The sequence below is a fragment of the Pagrus pagrus genome (assembly GCF_965226575.1).
Source record: "Pagrus pagrus genome assembly, chromosome: 20".
NCBI lineage: Eukaryota > Metazoa > Chordata > Actinopteri > Spariformes > Sparidae > Pagrus > Pagrus pagrus.
In genome coordinates, this window is record NC_140207.1 from 1,068,455 (window position 1) to 1,092,682 (window position 24,228).

General features: G+C 44.4%; 3 protein-coding genes across 4 annotated transcripts in view; 1 reads left to right on the forward strand and 2 right to left on the reverse strand.

Moving 5' to 3' along the window:
* Nucleotides 1–2,071: 2,071 nt before the first annotated feature.
* Nucleotides 2,072–9,690, reverse strand: eci2 (enoyl-CoA delta isomerase 2). The gene is made up of 11 exons (XM_084340082.1): nucleotides 9,527–9,690; nucleotides 8,810–8,871; nucleotides 8,036–8,139; nucleotides 7,033–7,131; nucleotides 6,371–6,562; nucleotides 6,003–6,072; nucleotides 5,418–5,520; nucleotides 5,131–5,251; nucleotides 4,321–4,410; nucleotides 3,716–3,859; nucleotides 2,072–3,537 (listed from the first exon to the last, which is right to left on the reverse strand). Exons 1-11 carry the CDS (start codon nucleotides 9,580–9,582, stop codon nucleotides 3,382–3,384), a joined length of 1,197 nt encoding a protein of 398 aa, XP_084196208.1. The 5' UTR covers nucleotides 9,583–9,690; the 3' UTR covers nucleotides 2,072–3,381.
* Nucleotides 9,691–9,843: 153 nt separating this feature from the next.
* LOC311249225 (GTP-binding protein Rheb-like) lies at nucleotides 9,844–13,984 on the forward strand. 2 transcript variants are annotated; one of them, XM_084340102.1, is made up of 8 exons: nucleotides 9,844–9,998; nucleotides 10,803–10,874; nucleotides 11,097–11,164; nucleotides 11,294–11,376; nucleotides 11,733–11,789; nucleotides 11,924–11,971; nucleotides 12,179–12,260; nucleotides 12,823–13,984. In XM_084340102.1, exons 1-8 carry the CDS (start codon nucleotides 9,938–9,940, stop codon nucleotides 12,913–12,915), a joined length of 564 nt encoding a protein of 187 aa, XP_084196228.1. In that variant the 5' UTR covers nucleotides 9,844–9,937; the 3' UTR covers nucleotides 12,916–13,984. The 2 variants fall into 2 exon arrangements, with proteins under 2 accessions (XP_084196228.1, XP_084196229.1); XM_084340103.1 differs by having other exon boundaries at nucleotides 9,866–10,006.
* A 3,422-nt stretch (nucleotides 13,985–17,406) lies between these two features.
* The window catches only part of LOC311249178 (melanoma receptor tyrosine-protein kinase-like), a 33,442-nt gene continuing 26,620 nt past the window's right edge, over nucleotides 17,407–24,228 (reverse strand). The window contains exons 17-27 of the mRNA XM_084340009.1: nucleotides 23,444–23,588; nucleotides 23,116–23,238; nucleotides 22,889–22,987; nucleotides 22,409–22,594; nucleotides 21,582–21,737; nucleotides 21,232–21,307; nucleotides 20,426–20,572; nucleotides 20,231–20,328; nucleotides 19,967–20,110; nucleotides 19,790–19,883; nucleotides 17,407–19,614 (exon numbers count right to left, since the gene is read on the reverse strand). Of these exons, the coding sequence (XP_084196135.1) occupies nucleotides 19,250–19,614; nucleotides 19,790–19,883; nucleotides 19,967–20,110; nucleotides 20,231–20,328; nucleotides 20,426–20,572; nucleotides 21,232–21,307; nucleotides 21,582–21,737; nucleotides 22,409–22,594; nucleotides 22,889–22,987; nucleotides 23,116–23,238; nucleotides 23,444–23,588 (1,633 nt within the window). The 3' untranslated portion in view covers nucleotides 17,407–19,249. The remainder of the gene's footprint in view (nucleotides 19,615–19,789; nucleotides 19,884–19,966; nucleotides 20,111–20,230; nucleotides 20,329–20,425; nucleotides 20,573–21,231; nucleotides 21,308–21,581; nucleotides 21,738–22,408; nucleotides 22,595–22,888; nucleotides 22,988–23,115; nucleotides 23,239–23,443; nucleotides 23,589–24,228) is intronic.

A 24,228-nucleotide genomic window follows, 5' to 3' on the forward strand; every position in this document is an offset into this window, starting at 1 on the left:
AGGTTTACACATAATAAGGGGCGTGGCCTTTTTGAGTGACAGCTAGCTCGTCAGATAAATCAGTCACTGAATTCACCTCTCGCTGTGTTTGTGGAGAAGTTTTAATATAAATATCAGACACAGAATCTGTCTTTCCTCATTGCACTGACAGACGGGAGGGGAGGGACAGACGACAGTGTTTCGGATTAACGAGCGCCTCCGTTAGCGTTCACCTGCAGACAGCTGCTGGAGCCGCAGAGCTGTGGAGGAGTAAACACCTGGAGTCGAGGAGAGCACAGTTTGACACCAGCCCATTTGTGATGAGTCGGGCAGAATCAGGTACCGCCCACTCTGAGCTTCATTTTGTGTGATCTCAAAGTGTCTGTCCACTGTTTTATAGCCCTGAACCCTCTCAGTGTGTCCAGCACAGTTTATTCACGAACGACCAGGTCTTTATCAATGTTGACAAAAAGAGTGTGTGAGAAGCAGCGTTGCTTTATTCTGCTGAACACAGTCGCAGGATTTCATGTCAGCAGATAACATTCCTGCAAACCACAGATACGTCCAAGGTCGACATTTGTACCCAAACTGACAAATCACGTTCACATCATACGATTATTCGCCATCTTTCAGCAGGTGGAGTTATTAGAGCCACATCACTGGATATTTTGAAGGGACATCTGGAGACATTTCCTGCCGGTTTGTGTGGCGACTAAAACTGGTATTTTAATCCAAACTGTTTTCTGACCCTGACCAAGTGGTTTTTGTGTCTAAACCTAACCAGAGTATAAACACAGCGCTGTGACGAGAGAAAGAGAAAATTCAACCCAACAAATGGAAAACTTTAACTTATCTGTGGTTTTGCAGAAACTTACTGAGCTAACATTTATTCTGCAGATTAGGTGATAAAAACATTGAGAGGAAACTGCTCTTTCTGCTGGATTTGGGTTTCTAACATCTTTAAACTTTGTTAAATTAACAAAAGGACACGTCAGACTGAAGTAAACTCATAGACTGAATCCAGATCTCCACCTGCTGGACCTCGTGGGCTTCAGTCATACGTACTGTGATGTGTTCACTGTCATCACGTCACATACGGCCCACTGACACGACTACAATGACAAAATGAGTTATGATCACCTCTAGTCTTTACTTCTACATATTTCTGTATGATCATGTGGTTGAATATTATTTCTGGCCTACACAATTCAACTAACACTACAATAAAGTTATAATAAGTTCAGCAATGTCACATCTGTACAGCCATGAACTGTGGGTGATTAAATCAGTGAAGTCTGCAGAAAGTCTGCGAGTCTACAAGACCAGTGAAGTCTGAACATTTGGACGCAGCCAAATCAATCCGGACTCCACAAATCATGTCAGCTACATTTTAAATGTCTCTGATCACCAGTGTGGGATTTAGAGGATCTATTGTCAGGAAATATAATCTTATCACCTGAAACTAAGAGTCGTGTGTTCGTGACCCGAGAGTCTTTTACATCTACATCTACCGCCATGTTTCTACAGAAGCCCAGAACGGACAAACCAAACACTGGGAGGCAGTCGCTGTCGGGAGGCTGAGACGAGGAGTGCTCAGTCACCGCTAGATGCCACTAAATCCTTCACACTGGACCTTTAATGATGGTTTCTGGAGTTATTATGATTCCATATAAATCCAAGAAGAGATGAAACCTGCAAAGTCACAGTGAAAAACAACTGCAGCACGACCTCGTTTAACATTAATGTGACCTTCAAGTTCTCAAAACGACTGCAGGACTGAATTCAATCAACTTTCTAACAAACATTTCCCCCCAAAACATGTCAGACTGCTCCTTTAATACAAAGTCTGAGCTCTGATCTGACGTTTATGTGCAGGTGAGTGCTGCCACCTGGTGGATCAGCTGTGAAACTACACACAGAAGTCTCAACAGCAGAAGAAACTAAACACAAACTTCAAAATCCTCCTCAAGTACACAAGAGTTTAATAAAAACATCTCAGGCAGCAGATCATCTGTAGTTTCTCACATTTTAACTTATAATATTAAATATTAATGTAAGCAGGTAGATCGACATAAAACACAACTCTCCTCTCTGAATAGTTACAAACTGTTTTTATTGAACGTACAGTGACGACAGATGAGTTGAATGTTTGGCCTCTGAACGATTACAAAGTGTTGAAGGCACTTTAACGATCAACAGAGTTCAAACAAACTGAATCATTGGTGTTTCCTTCATCAGGAACATCAGACATGATTGAGACTGAAGGCTGAAGTGAGAATAAAGGCATCAAGTCTCATTCAGCCTCCAACATTCGTTAGTATCTAAAATCTACATGACAGTGAAGTTCAACCATCAGCCAGTGTTCAGTCGTCTGACAGGTCCAAGTGTTCAGACTTCTTTTAGCTCATTTACAGATGAATGAAAGTTTCTCTGAGGGCTTCATGGACGTGATGTTTCCCACGAGTCAGCGAGAGAGTCAATAAAACATTTGTTTGCAGCTGCAGCTACGAAGTGAAGGTCGACCGAGGACGAAAAGTTTAATCTGGAACACTGAGCTGAAACAGTCTGACAGCTAACAAGTCTGCTTCAGCTGAGCCGACGCTGTGCGGTTTTAGAAATGTTGTCGTTTATTCCAGCTTGTACTGTACGAGTGGATCGTCTGGATGTGAAGCCGAAGCTCACGATTAATGTGCTCAGTCACATCGTCAGGCCTGCAAACCGTCCTGGCTACTGACAACAGTCACTAAAGATGAGTCTGAGAGGTCGAGGCAGGTGTTAGCAACAATGCTAACAAGGTAGAAGCGTGCTGCCGTGATAATCTGAAACATGGCTCGGAAGAAGTGACAGTACAGCCTGTCCCATGTTGCAGAGAACTGGAGGTAAACCATGTCTGTACGTGTTGTCAGGCCGTTTCAGACTTCACAGACGCAGTGATGACAAAAAGGCACTGATGTCGGGGAATCGACTCGTGGCTCAGCTTCGACTGTGTGAGAGCGTCGGCCGACCAAAATTTCTGACATGTCCGACGACGTTCAGGAGCAGATGATCGGTCCTCGCTCCCACCGGACACACTGCACGGCTAACGACTCCCGACGAGGCTGAAATCCGGCCCGACTATAAAACAAGTCGACCACGAAGAAGAATCATGATGGAGCCGTTTAGTTTGCACAAACACTGGCCTGATGGTTCACTGACCTGCTAACTTTACATTTATAATCATTAATAATCTCAACAGTTTGTCAGTACACACACTGTCTCTAACACACACACACACACACACACACACACAAACACACTCACACACACTCACACTCACACTCACTCTGTCTCTCTCTCTCTCTCTCTCTCTCTCTCTCACACACACACACACGCACGCACACACACACACACACAGCGTCTCTCTCAGAGCTTGGCCTTGGTCTGGAAGAAGCTCATGACGGCGTTGAAACACTCGTCTGACGTCCAGCGCTCGATCAGACGCTCCGCCTCGGCATCGTTCACCGCGTACAGACGCTCCTTCTCCACCGCCCGGATCAGCTGTTTGGAGAGGGCGAGAGACTGAGAGAGAGAGAGAGAGAGAGAGAGAGAGAGAGAGAGGGAGAGAGGGAGAATCACATTTGTTAATTAAAGTCTATTTACCTTAAAAATAATCTACACATTTTTATAATGTAAGAAATACAAAAGAAAATACACAAGGTGTGTGTGTGTGTGTGTGTGTGTGTGTGTGTGTGTTTACGTTGGGCGGCAGCTTGGCGTAGGCCTTCAGTCTGGTCCAGACCTCCGACTGGAAGCTGCTGTCGGGGAAAACCTCTGTGACCAGACCCAGTTCACAGGCCTGAACCGCTGTCAGCTTCTTATTGAACAGCAGCATCTCACTGGCCTGGAGGGGGGGAGGAGGAGGAGGAGGGGAGGAGAGGGAGGAGGGGAGGGAGGAGGGCAGGGAGGAGGGGGAGAGGGAGGAGAGGGAGGAGGGGAGGGAGGAGGGGGAGAGGGAGAGGGAGGAGGGGGAGGGGGAGGAGAGGGAGGAGGAGAGGGAGGAGGAGGAGGAGGGGGAGAGGGAGAGGGAGGAGGGGGAGGGGGAGGAGGAGGAGGAGGAGAGGGAGGAGGAGAAGAGGGAGGAGAGGGAGAGGGAGGAGGAGAAGAGGGAGGAGGGGGAGAGGGAGGAGGAATAAGAGTTTATTACAGGAACTTAACCACAAACATCTGCATTCAACAACAAGAGTCATAAATCATAAAAATGAAGCAGGAACAGAAAACAACCTCCTTTATTTATAACTCTTATTAAAGGTCTGAGAGTGTGTGTGTGTGTGTGTGTGTGTGTGTGTGTGTGTGTGTGTGTACCTTGGCGGTGCCCATTAATTTGGGGAAGGTGTAGGAGGAGCAGCCTTCAGCGCTCTGACCCAGTTGACTGAAGGGCGTGTGGAAGGTCGCCTGACAGACAGAGACGCTCATTAATGTCATGAAGAAGAAGAAAACCACCACATCACCAGACTCCCTTAACAAATGTGGTGATTTTAAGAGTTGTTGAGTTTAAACAAACTTTGTAACGTAGTGAAACTCTGTCTCTGACAGACTCTGAATCATTGTCTCCTTCTTGTAACTTCAGCATTAAATGAAAACAGTCAGTTGTTTGTTTCCTTGTAGAAAGTGTCAGTTTGTGGCAGCATGGCTGTACCAGCCTGTCTGCTTCTGTGTCTAAAGTGCTAAAGTCTCACCTGCCAACATTTAGCAGCTGTTTGAACACACTGTTTACACTGATTTCACCATTTACACTCAATTTATTAAAGAAGAAACATGTTATTGATCTAAACATGTCACATTTTACAAACACACTAAACAGTAACCAGTATAGGCGACTTCTTTGTCCCCAGACTCCCTTAACAAATGTGTCAGTTTAGTGAGTTGTTGAGTTGGAGACACTTTATAAACTGTGTGAAACTCTGTCTCTGACTGATTCTGACTGATTTGTTCCTTCTTGTAAATTCAGCAAATGTTCGACATGAACTTCTTTCTGTCTTTGAGGAGAAACATGGAGTCTGTTTGTCTCGGTGATGGACGGGGGAGCAGGAAGTGACATCACATCAGAGGTGGTCACTAAGGACAGATGTTAATGTCAGGTGTGTGTGTGTGTGTGTGTGTGTGTGTGTGTACCCTCTCTGTAGCGTAGACCAGGTCGAACAGTCCCAACACTGTGACTGACACGCCGACAGCCGGTCCGTTCACCACGGCGATCAGCGGCTTGGGGAAGTCAATGTAGGCCTTCACATACATCCTGTAGAGAGAAAAACCACAGAAGAAGAAAATGTATTAGTTCTGTTTGTGAGACTTTTACCAGGTCAGGTAGAGCGGAGAGTTATTCTACATGTCGAGTCTCACAGCAGACGAGTCTTCAGGATCAGTAGGTGATCAGCCCGTTTATCAATCAATCATCTGATCACCTGAGCAGATCTGCACCCTTTCTGGCCATCGCCTCGATCCCGCCCTCGGGGATCTTGGTGAAGTTGGTCAGGTCGTTTCCACTGCAGTAAAAATCACCAGCTCCTGCAGACAAGAGTGTGAGAAATGAAACGTTCTCTGATCAACAGTGTCGTCATGTTTGGTGGAATGTTCCTTTAATGTTCCCAAACGTCACCAGCTCGTTTCCATCGTTGAGCCTGAGAGTCTAAACTCGGGGCGCAGTCTCTGCACGTTCACAGGATTTAAGACTTTTTAATAAAATAAAATAGATTCAGAGCTGAAGTGACAACGAGGCCAACGATCATTTATCATGTGTGTCAGTCTGATGACACTTAAATCACACTTCAGTGAGTGCATGTGACGATAAATCCAAATATTCAGGACTTATTGATCCGTCCTGAGGTTCTGATCGGACCTTTGAACAGAAACACTGCACACATTCAACCAAACACACTTTTCAGCTGCGTCGGTTGTTCACCTTCACAAAAACTTAAATATGGTTATTAAATCCATGAAGACAAACACAGTGTGTGTGTGTGTGTGTGTGTGTGTGTGTGTGTGTGTACCAGTGAGAACAGTGAGGACTGAGTCGTCTTTAGCTGCCTGATCCAGAGCTGCAATGATCTCGCTGTACATCTGAGAGAAGAGAAAAGAGACGCGCTGATCAACAGAACTCATTGCTGACACACGATCACAGCGTCCTGTCGCTCAGTCTGCGTTTAAAACTCAGGTTCAACACAAACTATTCATTTTAAATATGTTTTACACAAAATGTTTAAACAGCTGCTCTCACACTTTGTTATTCCACCTCACGTCTGTGTGACAGTTACAGGTGGATGTTTGGTGGGTCAGGACTTCATGACAGCATCACTGTGGTCCTCCGTCTGAAGAGGCACACACACACGCGCACATGCACACACACACACACACACACCTCGGTGGTGATGGCGTTCTTCTTGTCCGGTCGGTTCAGTTTGATGGTGGTGATGCCGTCCTCCGTGGTGACCAGCAGCGTCTCGTACGCCGTCCCGCTCCCAGCAGGCTGTGCAGCCACCTCTGCAGAGCTTCCGCCTTCTGCCGCCACCAGGGAGCCAATCAGGTCGCAGTACTGCTGCCTGGCTTCCTCCTGAGACACACAGATGGTTTGTTCAGAGTTTCACTAAAACTGATTTTAATGTTTCACAGATTCTTTATTCATTTCATGTGTTGGAACTTCCTGCTTTTTCCTCTCTGAAGACACAGTTTTTAATTCACCACTGAGATTGATTAGGTCCTCAGTCGGTCTATTGATCTATTGATCTCCATCAGTACCAGAGTCTGCTCATAAGTAGGTCAGCTAACCTGGCTAACATTCAGCAGAAGCACAGAGTCCTCAGTTCACTGTGTGTCAGCTGGTTTGTGCCAATCTGAGTAACTGAAACTCTTTTAGAAAGTATGCAGCATTACAGTGATGTCACAGGCCTTTCACGTGCTCCTCTGTTACATCACTCACATCAAACATCCTGACTGGATTTTAATTCACCCTCACAACGAGCTGAAGTGTTTCATGATCTTTTCACCTGCTGACAGAAACATCGTTAACCGACAGTGAAGTACCTGTGATATGGAGCCCAGAGACTTCCACGCGTCCCATTTAACCTTGTTGACAAAGTCCAGCATGCCTGGTTTAGGAGTGTTGCAGGGACCCTGAGTGGACTGAGGGAGGAGGAGGAGGAGGAGGAGGAGGAGGAGGAAGAGGAGGGTTAAATGTGCGACAAATACAAAAGAAATTCTCGTAGATCTTTTAAAAAATATGATGCATGTTTTATTTTGGCAATAACTCAAACTCTGACAGCCTTCTAACAACATCTTCTGACAATGAAACATAAAACTTAAACTCCTACATCGTGCCTGACAGTCTAAACTCAGGCTGCAGTGTTCATTTTGGTCAAAGACTGACGGAGAAGCAGCAGTGATGATGAAGAAATTGTCATTTTGTGTGCTTTGGCGCCACCTACAGTTTCTGAGTGCAACACCACTGTGGTAAACAAGTCCCAGGTGAAAAGTGTGTCCGATGTAATGGAGGCGCTGCAGTAAACATGTGACGCTGTGATCCTCTCACTGAAGCTACACAGACACTGGACCATCAACATGACTGAAGCTGGTAGTTCAAGTCACAGAGTGTTGCTCCAAGAAGATGAAATTAGTGACGATCATTTAAAGGTTTTCAGTCAGAGCCTTGCAGCTGTCTGCGACTGTAAGTCCTTCTAATAAACGTAATCAATCATGGACCTGAATAAGATGCAGACAGACTAACCAATGACAAATGATCCTCTCATTGAGGATTTTGCTGAAACTTCACCAACAACTCTGACTTTTTAAAACCTTCTACTGTGTCTCTGAGAGAAAACTGAGGTCACTGATTCAGAGAGTTTCTGAGACCTGCAGACATCCTGGAGGAGACTCTACGTATACAAACAAAGTCAGTGACAGATATCACAACATATTCTATTATTACTATTTATTTACTATTTATATTACATTTATAAACAGTGGAAACATAACGGAGCGAACCATCTGGAACACCTGGAACACCTGGAACACCTGGAACACGTCCCACCTGTTTGAAGAGAGCGTAGATCTTCAGTTTGACCTCGTTGCCCGGGTCGTTCTTCAGCGTCGACATTTTGCTCTTGGCCTGCTCAAACTGCTCCACAGTCGCACCTGAACACACAAAAAACCATCAATATCACTTATAATCACCAAAATTGATCCTATCAACATGTAGTGTTGCTATAAAATGACTGCACCTGAAACTGTGGGTCGTTTCATCAGTCAACGGGAAATCAAACAGAAATAAGAGTAATGTCACGATTAATCATTTAGTCTGTGAAACAAAGCTTTTATAACTGTCTGTCTGCTGCGTTGTTAATCAATGACCCAGGATGTCCTCAACATGTCAACATGAACTCAAACCTTCTTCAGACCATCATTTACTTTATTTAATCATGTACTCTGCTGTCGTTCTGTTGTCAATGTTTTTGTTGACTTCATCACATTTTCATCATGTTTAAAGATGCTTTTCTGTCGTCTTATCAGCTGTAAAGTACTTTGAACTGCACTGACCTGTATGAAACTGAGAGGATGAAGTTTGATTGGATGAAATGTAAATAAATGAGTCATCTGTCGTCTGATATTCACTTGAAAATGACACAAAACATAGAAACAGCAGCACTTCATCACACTGGAGAAGCTGCAAACAGACAAATCTTCTGTTTTGCTATTACTGAGTGATTACTGTAACAAACACGCTCTGCTGTCATATCAGTTACAGTTATCAAAAAATAAGCTGAGAAGCAGAAAATGAACGTTTTCAGATGGATCAGATACTCACTCATCATCGGCGAGGCGGTGGTGTGAAACTTCAGACTGGGAACTGTGGAGCTTCTGAGCAAACTGGAGACAAAGCAAAGAGGCTCTGTGAGGCTGCTGCTGCTGCGAACATCCACTGATGAACAAGCCCGTGATCACGAACCAGACCTCTGCATTAAACTCACTCTGCGGCCTGTGAGCGGGATGAATGGATGAATGAGGTGAAACAACACCAACACTCAGTGTGAAGATATCAGGTGACGTCAGCACCTCCACCTCTGAGCTCTGAATCTGGAGCAAAGGTCACAGCTAGCACGGCTAACTACAGCTGCTCTGTTATGCTAGCAGAGCCACTTATAAATATCAATAATAATCAACACATGTTTCATGAACTTCTACTGAATGACAGTTTTACACACCTTTACCTGTCAGTGAAGTGTAACACCTGGAGCAGGACTGACTGATGCTAACTGCCTTGTTAGCTTGTTAGGATCATTCATTGAGCTGTCAGGTGTTTGCTACACTGCTAGCAAGCTAACAGCTAAAATAGTGTTATTCAGGTAAAGACACAGCTCTACTGACGTGCACTGCCTTTCTGAGACTGCTAACGTAGCCAAGCTAACATGTAGCTGCTCGGTCACGGAGCCGTGACCCCTCTGCCTGTTACAGGGTCCAGACCGCCGCTAACAGCCTCAAACAGCCGGGAAGTTGTCTGACATCCACAGTTTCTGATTCTCACCTTCGTAGTTTGACTGAACGCCAGGACGCGAAGAGCTTCAGGGCGACGCCGGCCATTTGAACCCAGACAGGTCCAAAGTTCTGGAGGACGGAGTGAGGAAGGGAAGAGTTAACTAGCTGTAGCCACAGGAGAGCTAACCAGCAGCTATATGTTTACACCGCGGCCCCGCCCACTCTGTCGTCTCCTGCTCATCTATTGGCTGAATCCACACGTCTTGCTATCTGATTTGTCGAATGAAGGCCGTCTTCGAGTCAGCGGCGCGTCCCCTTTGAACCAATTGGAGCGCACGCTCGCGACTAAGGCCCGCCTCTGTGCGTGTGCGTGGCCAATCGGCGTTGAGCGCTCATTAATAATGCGCTGAGTCCGGGTCGAGATGATGCAGGAGTCCTGCTGCTCGGTCCGCCCGTCTGGATGATCCAAATGAGACCATGCCGCAGCCGAAATCCCGGAAGATCGCCGTGCTGGGCTACAGGTCGGTGGGTAAGTCCTCGTCACGTTATAGCCGCCCGGGAATAAGCGCTGAACGCGGGGTGACACTGTGGCGCATGACCATCTGAAGCCACGCCTCTACTATGAGGCGCTATAAAGCATGTTCTCCAGGAACATCTGCCCGTCCATCACCCGGCGGTCCACAGGAGACACTGAGCAGAGGACAGCTCTGTCTCCTGTGCTCTGACGCTCCTGGTGTCTGACAGCTCAGGTCTGAGGAGCTGCGGAGAAATGTCCAACTTTGAACCATCCCCACAAGTATAATGAGGTACGAGCTGGGATTGGATAGCTGACAGCCAATGAGATTGCAGGGCAGGTGTGGTGCTGATGCATCATGGCTGACGATCCAGGAAGAGCCTCTGTGATTTCACCTGGAGCAGACACATGACCCGACAGACCAGCTGCAACAGACTGACAGTGAACGCATCATGTGCCAGTAGTTATTATAATTACTATTATTATTATTATTATTATTAGTTAGTGACTGATATGTTAGAGTATTTATCTGGTTAGTCATGAACTCACTGAGAGACACGACAGACTACATGTCTGACTCTGACCAATCAGAGCTCAGCGTCTGATGACCTCACAGCCTCAGGGATGTCTGTACTCTCTGTTCTTCATGTTTACAGCTGAGGAGCGCTTCGTTCTCCTACTGGTCCCTGAACACATCGCTCACCCTCCTTTGATTCGATCACAATGCTGCGTTCACTGACACCATGCTATCTCCTGTGTGTGTGTGTGTGTGTGTGTGTGTGTGTGTGTGTGTGTGTGTGTGTGTGTCCAGGGAAGTCTTCTCTCACCATCCAGTTTGTGGAGGGCCAGTTCGTGGACTCCTACGATCCAACAATAGAGAACAGTAAGTGTGTCTGTGGTCATAGAGCTGAAGCCCCGCCCCTTCCTGTGGACCGCTCCGCCCCTTCCTGTGGACCGCCATGTGACGTGATTAGATCAGAGCTTTGTCTGTTAGTGACCGAAGAGAGACCGTTAATGTATTGATCCTGTTTGAGTTGTGTCATGAATCACACAGATGATGTTTCAAATGTGTGTGTGTGTGTGTGTGTGTGTGTGTGTGTGTCAGCGTTCACTAAGACGATGACGGTGAACGGTCAGGAATACAACCTGCAGCTGGTCGACACGGCCGGACAGGTGAGCTCATCTCCAGCTCACCTTTTATTTTCATGTGATGAGCACAACAACAACAACAACAACAACAACAACAACTGCACTTGTTATTATGTGTGTGTGTGTGTGTGTGTGTGTGTGTGTGTGTTGCAGGATGAGTACTCCATCTTCCCTCAGAGTTACACCATCGACGTCGACGGTTACATCCTCATCTACTCTGTGACGTCCTACAAAAGGTCGGACGACTCGTGAATCTCTTTAATTTAATTTATTTGTATTAATTTATTCGTCAGTTTGAATAAATTAAATCTTCTGACTCGTTTTTCTTCTCACTTTCTCTTCTGCTCTTGTTTTTGTATTCGACTGTAAAGCCTCGATCAATAAACTGTCGCTGTCCTCACAGTAATGAGTCTGTAGTTACAGACTCATTACTGTGAGGACAGCGTCGACATTTTCTGGTTCTGCCCACATTTAATCTGTTTTTATTTTTCCTTCCTCGTTCTCTCTCTTGTTAACGAGTTCATTGATTGATTGGTAATTGGCTCTCTGACCATATATGGTATCAGTGTGTTGTTGTTGTGTCTCTGTGTAGTTTTGAGGTGGTCAGAGTCATCCACGAGAAGCTGCTGGACATGGTGGGAAACGTCCAGTATGTACACGCACACGCACACACACACATGCACACACACACACACACACACACACACAGTTCAGCTGTCTGTCCTGTCAGACTGAACTCTGGGATTAATTCACACTGCATCACTTGTGTTTTTTCCCCTGCAGAGTACCGATTATTTTAGCTGGGAACAAGAAAGACTTACACATGGAGAGGTGAGACACACACACACACACACACACACACACACACACACACACAAAGACACACACACGCGTCTTGATATCTGATCCAAACATGAAGTGACGTCAGATTTAAAAGACTCTGCAGTCAGAAAACAACCCGACCGTGACAGTGATGAGGACGGATCATCGTCCGGTCGTCCCCTCGCTGACGCTCTGCTCTCTGTTGTCGTTGTGCAGAGTGATCAGTTTCGAGGAGGGGAAAGCTCTGGCCGAGTCGTGGAACGCCGCCTTCCTCGAGTCCTCAGCCAAAGAAAACCAGGTGAGGAGCAAAGTGTTAAACCTGGAGACCACGAAGAAGAAGAACGTTTGTTAAACTACTCCAAACTAATTAACAATCCTTCAGTTTCATGTCTGAATACACTTTTCAAACTGATTGTCATATTTTTTTATAATCTTTATTTTTAAATGTGATTGTTTTTAGGCAATAAATCATCAGGATTCAGTTTTTCTTTTAAATCAGGCAGTTTGAAGAAGACGGGTTTGATTTCAGAAATTCCAAATTAAAAGGTCCAGAAAATGTAAAACAACAGTCAACATGAACAGTCCTGCACTAAAACACTCTTATTTTATTGATTTAAAATACAGTTTATATAATTATTCATATTAAAATATAATTTAAGAAAATGCAATTTACAGAAAATATCATTAAAAGGTAATTGATAGTTGAACCAACCACACTAAATTGACTGATTTACAAGTGGAGTTTGGTGTTTGATGCGATGTCACACAGAATCAACAGATGTTTCACCTGACGGTCGTTCTGGCCCCGTGACGTCTGTCGGACATGTTGGTTAAACCCCAGATGCTTCTTGTGCCTTCAGACGGCGGTGGAGGTGTTCAGGAGGATGATCCTGGAGGTGGAGAAGATGGAGGCGGGTCAGCCTCAGGGTCGGACGCCCTGCTCTATGATGTAGCTTCCAAAAACAACCCCAACATCTTCGTCCACTGCAGCGACTGACAGCTCAGCAGGCAGGAGAGACCAACCCTGAAGTCCACTCACTGTTAGCATCCATGTTAGCCCTGACATGTTCAAACCAAACTCTGTTCAAAAATGTGCAGATTTAATGATCACCTGTATGTGGAAAGCTTATAGCACATGAATCTGGGGTTTTCTGTCCATGAGACAAAGGAGCACTGTCAAAGCATCATGGGAGTTGTAGTTAAGTGCCAAGAAAGTAAGCACTGTTTTAATTCTCAGAGAGAATCTGAGTCTCCTGCGAGCTCAGAGCTGATGTTTTCAAACTGAGAGCTGGGACGACATTTAGACTTTTTACAACTTCTTACTCGATACTGAGCAGTTCTGAAAGTTCATTTTATTGAAGTTAAAACGTTTTTGTGAAATACTGTTGAGCTGAATTTACCATCAGACCCTGAAGATTTTGTAAAAGAGGCGAAGTCTTCTTTCACAATGTTGGTATAGTTGACGATTTGCAAGAGAACGCTAAATTAGCAGATTTTCAAATGGGGTTTGGTATTGTGTTTGCTTTGTATCAAGGGCGGCCTGCCATAAAACATTAACTTATGAGTTGAACCAGAGAGCTGAGATATTAAGATTATAACAGGAACACTGCATGGACAGAAACACTATTTATTATAAAAGATGAAAGAATCTGAAGAAACTAGATTAAAAAATAAATATATATTATATTATTTTTATTAGCTTCCGAGTCTGAGGAGTCGTTTAGTGCAGGATTAGATGTTGTGATCGTGTCATCAGTTAACATATTTTTAAGATATTTAATGACATTATTTTGTCAGTTTATCACTTTTTGAATTAAACTTAAGCACATATTTATTATATCTGTTAACTATGTTACAAACGATGAACTGAAGCTGGTCTGTAGCTCCACCCTGACGATGACGACACGTCTGCTGCTGAACACCTCAAATAATCACGACTATAAAGAAAAACACTTTTTATATGTAAAGAAGAAATATTTCTGTTTTTATGATTGTCCTCATTAAAGCTGTGTTCTGTTGTTTGCTCTGTGTACAGACATTTATTACATGATTATTATTAATATACAACGTTTTACACACACATTATGTTAAATACACATTCATCCTGACATTATCTAATTATACTGTACATATTTCATTACATATGTTTATGTCATGTGTTATATGTGTTTCAGTCTAAATACGTATTATTATATAAAGAAACATGGTAAGAAATGTTATAATTAATTATAATTGATGTGGCATCATTGCTACGACACCTGGTGACATGTAACAACAGTTTTGATTGGTCTGAGGTTGCTGATGTGGGCGGGACAGAGCACAGCAACGTAAATACAAGCAATAGTAAATATAAATATAATATAATACTTATCACTAATAAGTGATGAAGCAAATATAAGTCAGTTCATCAACACAGTGAACTGTTCATGAACAAGGTTCTGAAAGGTTCTGTTCAATGAAAAAGATTAAATATGAAGCTAAAACATGCTGTTTTATCAACACATTCATATTTAAGAGATTCATAACTAGATGAACACATTGGAGCTCCACTTTGTTGAACGATGCGTAATAATTCCTAATATTTCTAAATAAGACTGAAGGTTGATGCAACAGCAGCGTCGTCTCATCAGAGAACACGTCTGCTGGTAACATAAAGAAAGAAACCTGAAACCTGAACACTGATTTCAGTCGAGGCTGCAAACACAGTCGTCACTTTAATATTTTACTTTGTAAACAATGTTTGATTTATAAAAAAAACACAACATGCAGAATCGTTTTATGTCCATTCATCTCGTCTGGCCTTTAAATTAAAGTACAGGAGAAAGTAATCCTGACTTCCTGGGTGGTGCTGCATGTTTTAAAGAGCGAAGGAGGTTCAGTTGATCAGTTTTCACTTCACAAGATGAACTCAGACACATGAAGTTGTTCTGTCTCCTGCTGCAGCTGCTTTCTGCCACCAGGTGTCACCGTCTCCACTGTTTTCACTCAGACTGGTTTGACTGAACTGATGATGATGTGAAAGTTTAAATTAATTATCGTTTAGATAAAAGGTCATTTAATAAATAAGTTGGATCTGAAGTTATACTCATATTGACAAGTTAAGAGTGTGTCAGAGTTTCATCTGACAGCAGATCAGTGTGAACTAGATTCATGGAGGTTTGGGGTTATTTTCCGAAATATCTTTGATTTTGTCGGTTTTCTGTCGTCTCATCGTGTTCACCGGGGTTTTGTCTTCTCAGTTTGTTCTGTTGTTTTTAAATCAACTAAACTTATGTTGAAAGAAACTTTGAGGTAAAATCAGAAATAAAATGTTTCTCAGTGAAAACAGACGAACCAAAAGCTTTTCCTGCTCTAAATCAAACACTGAAGAACTCTTCACATCGTTCACGTCATCGTACAGATGTTCAGTTCTGCCCAACAACAAACAGTGAAACACAAACTACAACTTTAATGTTTCTACTACAAAATGGCGTCCTGGTTAGCTGAACCCTGTAAACAACACAGACTTCTCAAACTGTGGCTTCACAACTCATTTCACATTTAACAACACTTAAAGCTAAAACACAGCACAATAAACATTTACACACATTCAGCGTGAGTCCTCCGTGTCATGTCTGTGGAGGCTCAGTGCCGTCCTGGTTGATGATTATTATTTTTAGGCTCATTAACTCAGTCAGGAATATCATTATCTTATCATCTGCTACCATCACAGCAAGTGTGATGTTTGTCTGTTGTTTCAGAGCGTTGTTGGACTCACATCACTGTTCTGTCATTCTCATTTTCCATATTGTGTCTTTGCCGTGTAGAAAACAAGTCACCTTGTTTTAGACTTGTAATTTTATGCGCAAAAATGTCACAACAGATGCAACAATATTTTCATTTTAATGTAATTATATTTCTCAGAGTTGTCACGATTTTAACAAACAAATCAACAGCAACTGTTTTTCCATCCTCCTGTTTTGATGCACAGTTTCACAGTGTTCCTGTCTGAGGTCAAATAATGGCTGTTTGGATAAATGCAGAAAGAGTTACTGGAAGATTTTGTTCATGAATCATGTGACTTAAACGCGACTCGTCTCCTCCAGTGATTCTCACAACCAGTGTGGAGCGATGATGAGGAGCGTGACCTTCCTCACATTCAAACAGTCACCTGACAGAAACGTCTCATCTCCATCTGGTTCGGCTCTTTTATTCACAGGAGAGGACGGATACAAAAACTTTCACATTTTCTTTTGACAGTTTTCTGGAAATTTGGCACATTTGGATAAAAAACCACTGAGGCAGAGTTTCTTCTTCTGGTCATAAGTCTAGTTTTTCTTAATCCAAAGAGCTGAACTGAGTCGGGAACTTTTGTTTCTTCTCGCTCGGACTGATACTTGAGCAGATATTCATCCGTCGTCCTGAAACACTTTTAAGTATCAAGAACGTAGTGAGTGAACCGTCTTAAGAAACCAAGAAAAATCACCTCTCATGTCATAAGAGAGGACATACATGTGGACATACAGACTGTCTTCATCTGAGAAGACACTCCCTCAGATGCCCTCGAGAACCTGAATAATAATCATCAAGCAGCCTGTCGGCCTCCACGTCTCCACTGACAGCAGTGACAAACAGTGACGAGCAGTAACACTTACAGAGTCGTGCAGTGACAGTAAAGTTTGGCTCATTCTTATCAAGTAAAGGGAGAAAAAAACTTTTTACACTTCAGCAAAGATGAAAAAGAAAACCTGAACTCAGGCTTCAAGTCGAGTGAGGAAAGAAAATGAAGACTGAAGTTTTTCTGTGATTTAACTCGTGACAACAACCTGAAACCTTCAGAACAAACATCACGTCTCCGTCAGAGGAGACACAACACACCACAACCTCCAGCTGCTCCTGCGAACCAGCCTCAGACTCCAGAGCAGAAACGAGAACGAGTCTGGTTTTGTGATTGAACGAGATAAAATGATTCGTTGTTAAAAAGTTTTTAACAACCAGAACAAATAGAGACACTTACAGTTCTCCTCTCAGCGTTTACTGATGCTTCTCATTCATCTCAGTGTTTCAGTAACAACCAGGACTCCTCCCATGGGTCAAAATATACAGCAGTAAAACATATTACTGTAATTTTACAGTAATTAAAGACATACAGATGAAATCACAGTGTTTATAAAGAAGCCCGACACACTTTTACTGTGAAAATACAGTATACTGATGTACATCTACATCACCGTGCTCGTTTTTCATGTTTTCTAGTTTTTTCTTTTTTACCCAACCATATTGCTTGTTAGCATGTTAGCATGTGTACCTTGTTGTAAATCTACAATATCTGATGGCTCAATTACTGATTACAGTATTACCTTGTAATGTACCAATTTTTACATAGTTCAGCTTCAGAATGCCGATTAAATTTAAATTCACGGCAGCCGACTGTAATGTTCAATAAAATAATTACCCATCAGCCATTTCAAAAGCACAATGACAGTAGTTTACTGTGTTCGTTAACAGTGTTCAGCTGCAGAAGTATTAAATACGTCTTCACGGGAGAAGTTTGAATTGTTAGCTGTGTAAAAATAAACACTTACAAACGTCCTTCTGTCTGCTTTTTACTACATCATCATGTTAGAGACACTAAATGTTCACATGTCACCTATAAATGTTAAATAGGGGATTTTAAAGTGCTGCTCTCAGATTGGAGCTGCAGAGCCGTCACACCACCAGCAGGAGGCACCGCTGTGCTGCTGGTACCTGATGGTTCTGAGGATCCATCATGTGAAACGTCTCAGACTCCAGGACGAGCTTCAGATCGTGTACTGTCACAGTTATTCAATTATAATTAAAAGGAAACATCTCCAGTTTTTCTTCTTTGGTGGATCCAGTTCACTTGTGAACATTTTTAAACTTGTGAGCTCGTTTGTGAACGTCAGTTTATAAGTTTTAATGTTCAAGATTTAAATTTCAAGTTTTCAGTTGAATTTAAAACATGAATGCTGACGAGGGAAGGACGTAGAGGAAGAAGAGAATTAATATCAGAACTAAATGATGGAAAACATCTTTGAATTAATTACTTAAAGCGACAATGAACTTTAGTTTGTTTTAATTTTATGATGAAGAGATTCAGTCAGAAGCTGCAGATACTGAGAGCTGAACACACTCAGGTTTCCTGCACAGACGTGAGGTCAGTACTGATCTGAGATGTAGCTGGTGTTGGTTAGCGGTTGGCTGTAGTCGTGAGACGTCACCGCGGCCCGCTTGGAGGCGAGATGGGCCCGCAGCTCGGTTCTACTCCGGAGCAGGACGGGAATATGAGCTGCACCAGACACAATCGGACTTTTTAGGCTCGAACACTTATTATGCAGAAACAGCTTCTTGTCGCTGTCTGCTTGTGTCGGACATGAAGAGACGTTTCCTAAAGACTCGACTGGAGGACGACACACGACGCCCGGACTTCAGTCACACGTCGTTATTTCATATCAACAACAGCTTCAATTTAGTGACTTTAAGAAACAAAAAGAAGTGTGGCTCATCAACAGTCAGGAAATGAAACAGGAATAATGGAGAATGTGGTTTTGTTTCAGTCCAGCAGGTGGCGATAGTAAACTTGTGCTGTCACATGAAACTATAGTTCACAGCTGAACGCTTCATGTTCCTCTGAACAGAAACGCTCTGCTGTGTTTTTGGCTCCGTCACCCAAACACACTGCAGCTAACAGCTAACAGCTAACTAGCGATAGCACAGATTTATTGTTCACAAAGCAACGTTATCGGGAGGAAATGGGGCGTGTGTCCCATTAACAGTGAGTTTATTGCGTCCATTCAGATTTTAATTCGTCACATTTTTCATCGGTCTCGTGGCGAGCAGTCAGCCAGTGATAGTAACCATAGTAACAGCACGAGAAGACGCACTCTGCTGGAACCAGTGCTCGGTTCAGTTAGTCAGCTGCGTCCCGATCGTCTCCGGACAGACGGCTTCGTCTCGAGCGCCGAGTGGAAGACAAACTGAAGACGATCATCGACGTCTGCAGCGTCACCGTCAGCTGTTCGCTTTCTATCTCGACCTCAAACAAAGACATAACATAATAAAGCCGTTATTCCAGTTTGAGAGTTTGAATCCCCGGTTCTCCTCCTCCTCAGTAACTGTCTGAGTGCCGTTGAGCAACTGTCAGTGTGCAGGTTGTGTTCCAGTGTAACAGAAGATGCTGCTCATTCAGCAAATTAACAGTAAAAACAGCTCAATTAAAAACTGTCAGCAGCCTGAATTAAAGTCGGCGGAGCTCGAAGCTTCAGTTTGTCTAAACGTTGCTGCCCTCTAGCGGACCGGGGCTCGCAGTGCGGCACCCAGACCCAGGTACTCCAGGTTCTCCGCCGCAGGCAGGAACAGGCTGTTCCCCATTAAAGCAGCGGTGTTGGCGGAGGAGGGCGCGGCCTGCGGCAGGAAGTTAGCCTGGTAGTCCGGGTTGGCGAGGCTGTCGCTGGGGGCCAGGGGGAGCGAGTTCTGGGCGGTGTTCAGGTACTCCGGTGCGTCGGGAACTGGGGCGAAAGCCTTCAGATCCTCCAGCGGGGAGGAGAGCGAGGCGGCGCCCCAGCCCTGGCTCAGGTCCTCGTAGTTGGGATTCAAAACCTCTGAGAGCCGGCTGCTCCGGCTGGTTTCACTCATGCTCTGGTTCATGTACTCTGAAAGAGAGACGGACAAAATAGTGATTTCACTCCGTCACAGAGCACCTGTTCAGTTTCTAAAGTTACATTCATGTATTAATTTTGTATTTTATTGTGTTTTTACTATTGTGTTATTTGTTGGTGTATAAACAGTTTTACGATCCAATACATTCAGTGAGTGTTTGGTGTGTACCGTGGACGGTGAAGTCGTCTTTATCCAGCGAGTTGTGGGTGGGATCGGTGATGTAGCGCAGAGCGATGCTGTTCTCTCTGACTGGTCGACCGTTCTGAGATAAAACAAAACAGCAAATGTGGTAAAAAAAATCCAGCGCTGAAAAGTTTTGATCGAATCGTAAGAGAGGTTGTGTACCGTGGCGCTGCAGGGACTGTTGTCATGGTTACCCATTCCTTTGTACGGCTGCAGGTATTCGTCGGCGTCGACCACGTCGTCCATGTCGCCTGAGCTCAGCAGGCGAGAGTAAAACCTGCTGTCTGTCGGACTGGGGAGGTCACCCTGAGACAGGACGGAGGTCAGGTCACATTTACTGTTTGGAAACTGGAGTTTGACCTTAAAACTGTCACACACACACACACACACACACACACACACACACACACACACACACTCTTGTACCTGTATGACCAGGTATCTGGACGGATCTCTGGCCATTTTTGAGAACTCTAATATCAGCTCTCTGAACTTGGGACGACTGGACGGGTCGATCATCCAACCTGGAGAGAGACAGACAGGAAGTCACCTCAGCGTGAACGTGCTCCACATCGACACGTTCAGCATTCAGCTCAACTCTCGTCGTGTCCTCGCTCTTACATTTGACCATGATCATGTAGACGTCGATGGTGCAGATCGGAGGCTGGGGCAGCCGGTCTCCTCTCTCCAGCACCGACGAGATCTCGCTGGCCGGGATGCCTTCGTAGGGTTTGGAGCCGAACGTCATCAGCTCCCACACCGTCACACCTGCAGAGCAGAGACAGCGACCCGCTAGAACCGAGTCCGAAAGAGGACGAACAGAGGAGCAGCGGTCCTGAAGTTTGGCTGCTTCAGTAATTAAATGTAACGATGTTTAACCATCTGGACAAAAGCAGCAATAGTTGTTCTGAAGCTCAACATTAACAGGATGTCTGAGGGTCCTAAAGTCTTAAAATGTTTGAAGTTGTATAAATATTAAAGTCATGAGTCTTACATTTGAGTGTGTGAGGTCTCAACTGTCACAGATCCTTCTTTTAATGTCTTTTTGTGTAAATGAGTCAAACTCTTCTGGGACGTTTCACAGCTTCAAACTTCCACTCAGCATCATTTACTTTATATTGCTGCACTCGCTGTAATCACCAGGATAATAATACTTGACTTTACACTTACCTACAGATACTGTTCAGACATTCGGTTACATTTTTTTATGAAAGGGTCTCAAAAATATCTAAATTTGAGTTCCTGACACGCTGAACAAAGTCTGATGCTCATGTTTCTAATAAAGATACAGTGCTGGTGTCGTCGTTGGTGTCGTCTTGACGTTGAGACACATTAATATACCTCCAGCAGCTCTGGACACAGCGAGCGCAGGTCTGACTGCAGGTGTATTAAACCAATGGGACCTGCAGAGCCAGAGGCCGACTCACCGTAGCTCCAGACGTCACTCTGATGTGTGTAAGTCCACTGCAGGATCGACTCCAACGCCATCCACTTAATGGGAACCTACAGAGAGCGGAGAGGGACAAACTTCATCTGACTTCTGCAGACGATGAACAACGTGATTTTAAACGACTGATTTTTAATCATCAGTACATCGTCAGAAGGACGTCAAGATAGATATTATCATTTCTGAGCATGTTTAGCCTAGCTTAGCACAAAGACTGGAAGCAGGGGGAAACTGTTAGCACTGGAGCTCATTCATCACTTATCCAGACATAAAACAAGATCTTCTATTCTGGCAGCAGCTGACGAATCAGACTGAGAATAAACCTCTGACCTTTCCTCCGTCAGCGTGGTACTCCTTCTCGTCAGCCGTCAGCAGCTTGGCCAGGCCGAAGTCTGTGATCTTGACGTGGTTCGGAGTTTTCACCAGGACGTTCCTCGCCGCCAGGTCTCGATGCACCAGGTGATGCTCCTCCAGGTAGTTCATCCCCTGGACACACACACACACACACACACACACACACACACACACACACACACACACACACACACACACACACACAGGTCTCTGAGTCTGAAGGTGTATCAGACGTCTATAATTACATGAAAAAGATGTTTTTACAGAAGCAATAATTTTGTCACGCTGTCATAAAGAGGAAAATGGAGATAATAGAGCACATTTTCAGACAGTTTGGGAAAATTACAGAAGCGGCCCGACACCCCTCCTCCTGAACCCTGAAGCCTTGGGAAGGTGTGTTCGTGTGTGTTTGAGGGTTTCTGCAGCTTAATGCTGCAGATCAACACAAAGGTTTTACACTGAGCTCATGACCTTGTTGGGGGTGATTTTCCCAGCACTTAAAAATCCAAATGAGACTTAAAACAGAGACTGGATAGATTAACTCTGCCTCACACACACACACACACACACACACACACACACACACACACACACACACACACACACACACACACACAGTGTTTCCTGCTGTGTTCAGGCTAATAGGCCTCAGCAGGCTTACAGTGAGCTGCAGGCAGCGGACGCCTCGGGCAGAGAGCGAGGAGGGAGATTTTCTTCTGAGACGAAAGTAAACTGAGACATGAGCTGCTGCTTTGTACGAGATCTAGGACGAACACGAAGAAAGATTTACAGTCTGAGCTCACCTTGGCGATCTGGACGCACCAGTTGAGCAGCCACTGAGCTCCGATGTGGTCCTTGTGGTGGCGGACGTAGTCCAGCAGGCAGCCGTACTGCATCAGCTGAGTCACCAGCTGGACCGACGACGTCAGGCAGATCCCCAGCAGACGACACACGTGAGGGTGATCCACGCTGGCCATCACGTACGCCTCCTACACACACACGTATACGAGTTAGCCTTAAAACATGTCCTGTAACGTAGGTCCACAATGAAGGACGTCCCCGAAATAACTTCAAGACGAGCCTTAAGGTACGGAGCCTGGTGCTCATTCATGACTTCATTGTAACTATGTTGTTAAAATGTTGTTAAAATGTTAGAAAAGGGAGTTTTCAGACGTTCTGTCCTTTATAGTGGACGTTTGTGCAGAATGACCCGACTACGACAGCAGATGAAGGACGAGGGACAGGAGACAGAAGAAACGTAAGAAGATGAAGACGAGTCTCACATCCAGGATTTCTTTGTTGGCTTTCGGTGACGTGGCCTCTCTGAGAACTTTGATGGCCACTGGGATCCTCACGTCCTCTCCCTCAGGGATCCAGAGGCCCTGATGACATCCATCACATTCAATATGTAAATAACAACAATCATTAGATGCTGATGTTTCTGAGTTCAGTCCCTACAGCCGCCGGCGAGGCAGTGTGTTCAGTAACAGTGACATCTTGTGTGTTTCACCTTGTAGACGGTCCCGAAGGCTCCGGAGCCGAGCACCCGGATCTTCTTGAACTCCGTCTCCTTCAGGATCCTCAGCAGCGCCTGGTTCGGAGCTTCACCGCTCGGAGTCAGCGGCTCCACCAGCTACAGCAAAAACTTTATTTAAATCCTCCGATAACATCACATGTAACAGGATTGTGATTGTGCAGTCCAGCTTGTATTTTTGTGCACTTTGCAGTTTAAATTCTGATAGTAATCTTATATTTAGTCTTAGTCCTGAGGTCAACACGCGACATCTCGTCCTCGAGTTGTTTTTTATGTTTCATCATCACAGTTTTCTCGCTCTCACCTCTCTCTCCTGCAGAATGCGCCGCAGCGTCCTCTTCCTCCTGATTCGTCGTCGCCGCAGCAACACAAAGATCACCAATGACACGATGACAGCGATCAGGAGCCCACCGACCACGGCCACCGCCATCGTGGAGTGGGTGGCAGCACTGTGAGGACGTACAGAACGCAGGAAGTTTAATTTCTCATAGACTCCCATTTAAATTTGTCTTCATAGTCGTCCATCACATTAAGTTATAATTTCCATATACATCCATTCATTTCTAGCGTGGTTGAACACAGATACAATTTAGCATGCTCTGGTCACATTTCCATTGACTCCCATTCAGATTTGGTGCAATGAATTTGAATTCTTTTTAACTCCATCAGAGATTTAGCATGCGAAGATTGATTTACCATTGTCTTCCATTGAAACTAAGCATGCTCAGTTGGAAATGTTGCATGTAGGGGAAGAGAATTAGCATTCCTATTGACTTCAATTTAATATGCAACAATGAAATTCCCATTGACTCACATTCAACACTTAGCAGGCTCAGTTGGACCATGTAGCACGTCGGGGAAGAGACTCAAATAACATTTATTTAAAATTTAAAGTCAAAATTCCTATTGACTCCCATTTTGTGTTTACTATGCAAAGATGAAATTCTCATCCACTTCCATTTAGATTTAGCGCGCGAAGATTGATTTACCATTATCTTCCATCTAAACTTAGCATGCTCAGTTAGACTACTGAAATGTAGCATGTAGGACAAGAGACTGAAATAACATTTCTTTAAAATTCAAAGATGA

Coding starts and splice junctions, on each gene's coding strand:
- eci2 (XM_084340082.1), bottom strand. CDS start 9,582: ATGGCCGGCGTCGCCCTGAAGCTCTTCGCGTCCTGGCGTTCAGTCAAA. Junction 6,563..7,032: donor CTCTGGGCTCCATATCACAG/GTACTTCACTGT, acceptor TGTGTGTCTCAG/GAGGAAGCCAGGCAGCAGTA. Junction 6,073..6,370: donor AGAACGCCATCACCACCGAG/GTGTGTGTGTGT, acceptor CTCTTCTCTCAG/ATGTACAGCGAGATCATTGC.
- LOC311249225 (XM_084340102.1), top strand. CDS start 9,938: ATGATCCAAATGAGACCATGCCGCAGCCGAAATCCCGGAAGATCGCCG. Junction 10,875..11,096: donor CGATCCAACAATAGAGAACA/GTAAGTGTGTCT, acceptor TGTGTGTGTCAG/CGTTCACTAAGACGATGACG. Junction 11,165..11,293: donor TGGTCGACACGGCCGGACAG/GTGAGCTCATCT, acceptor TGTGTGTTGCAG/GATGAGTACTCCATCTTCCC.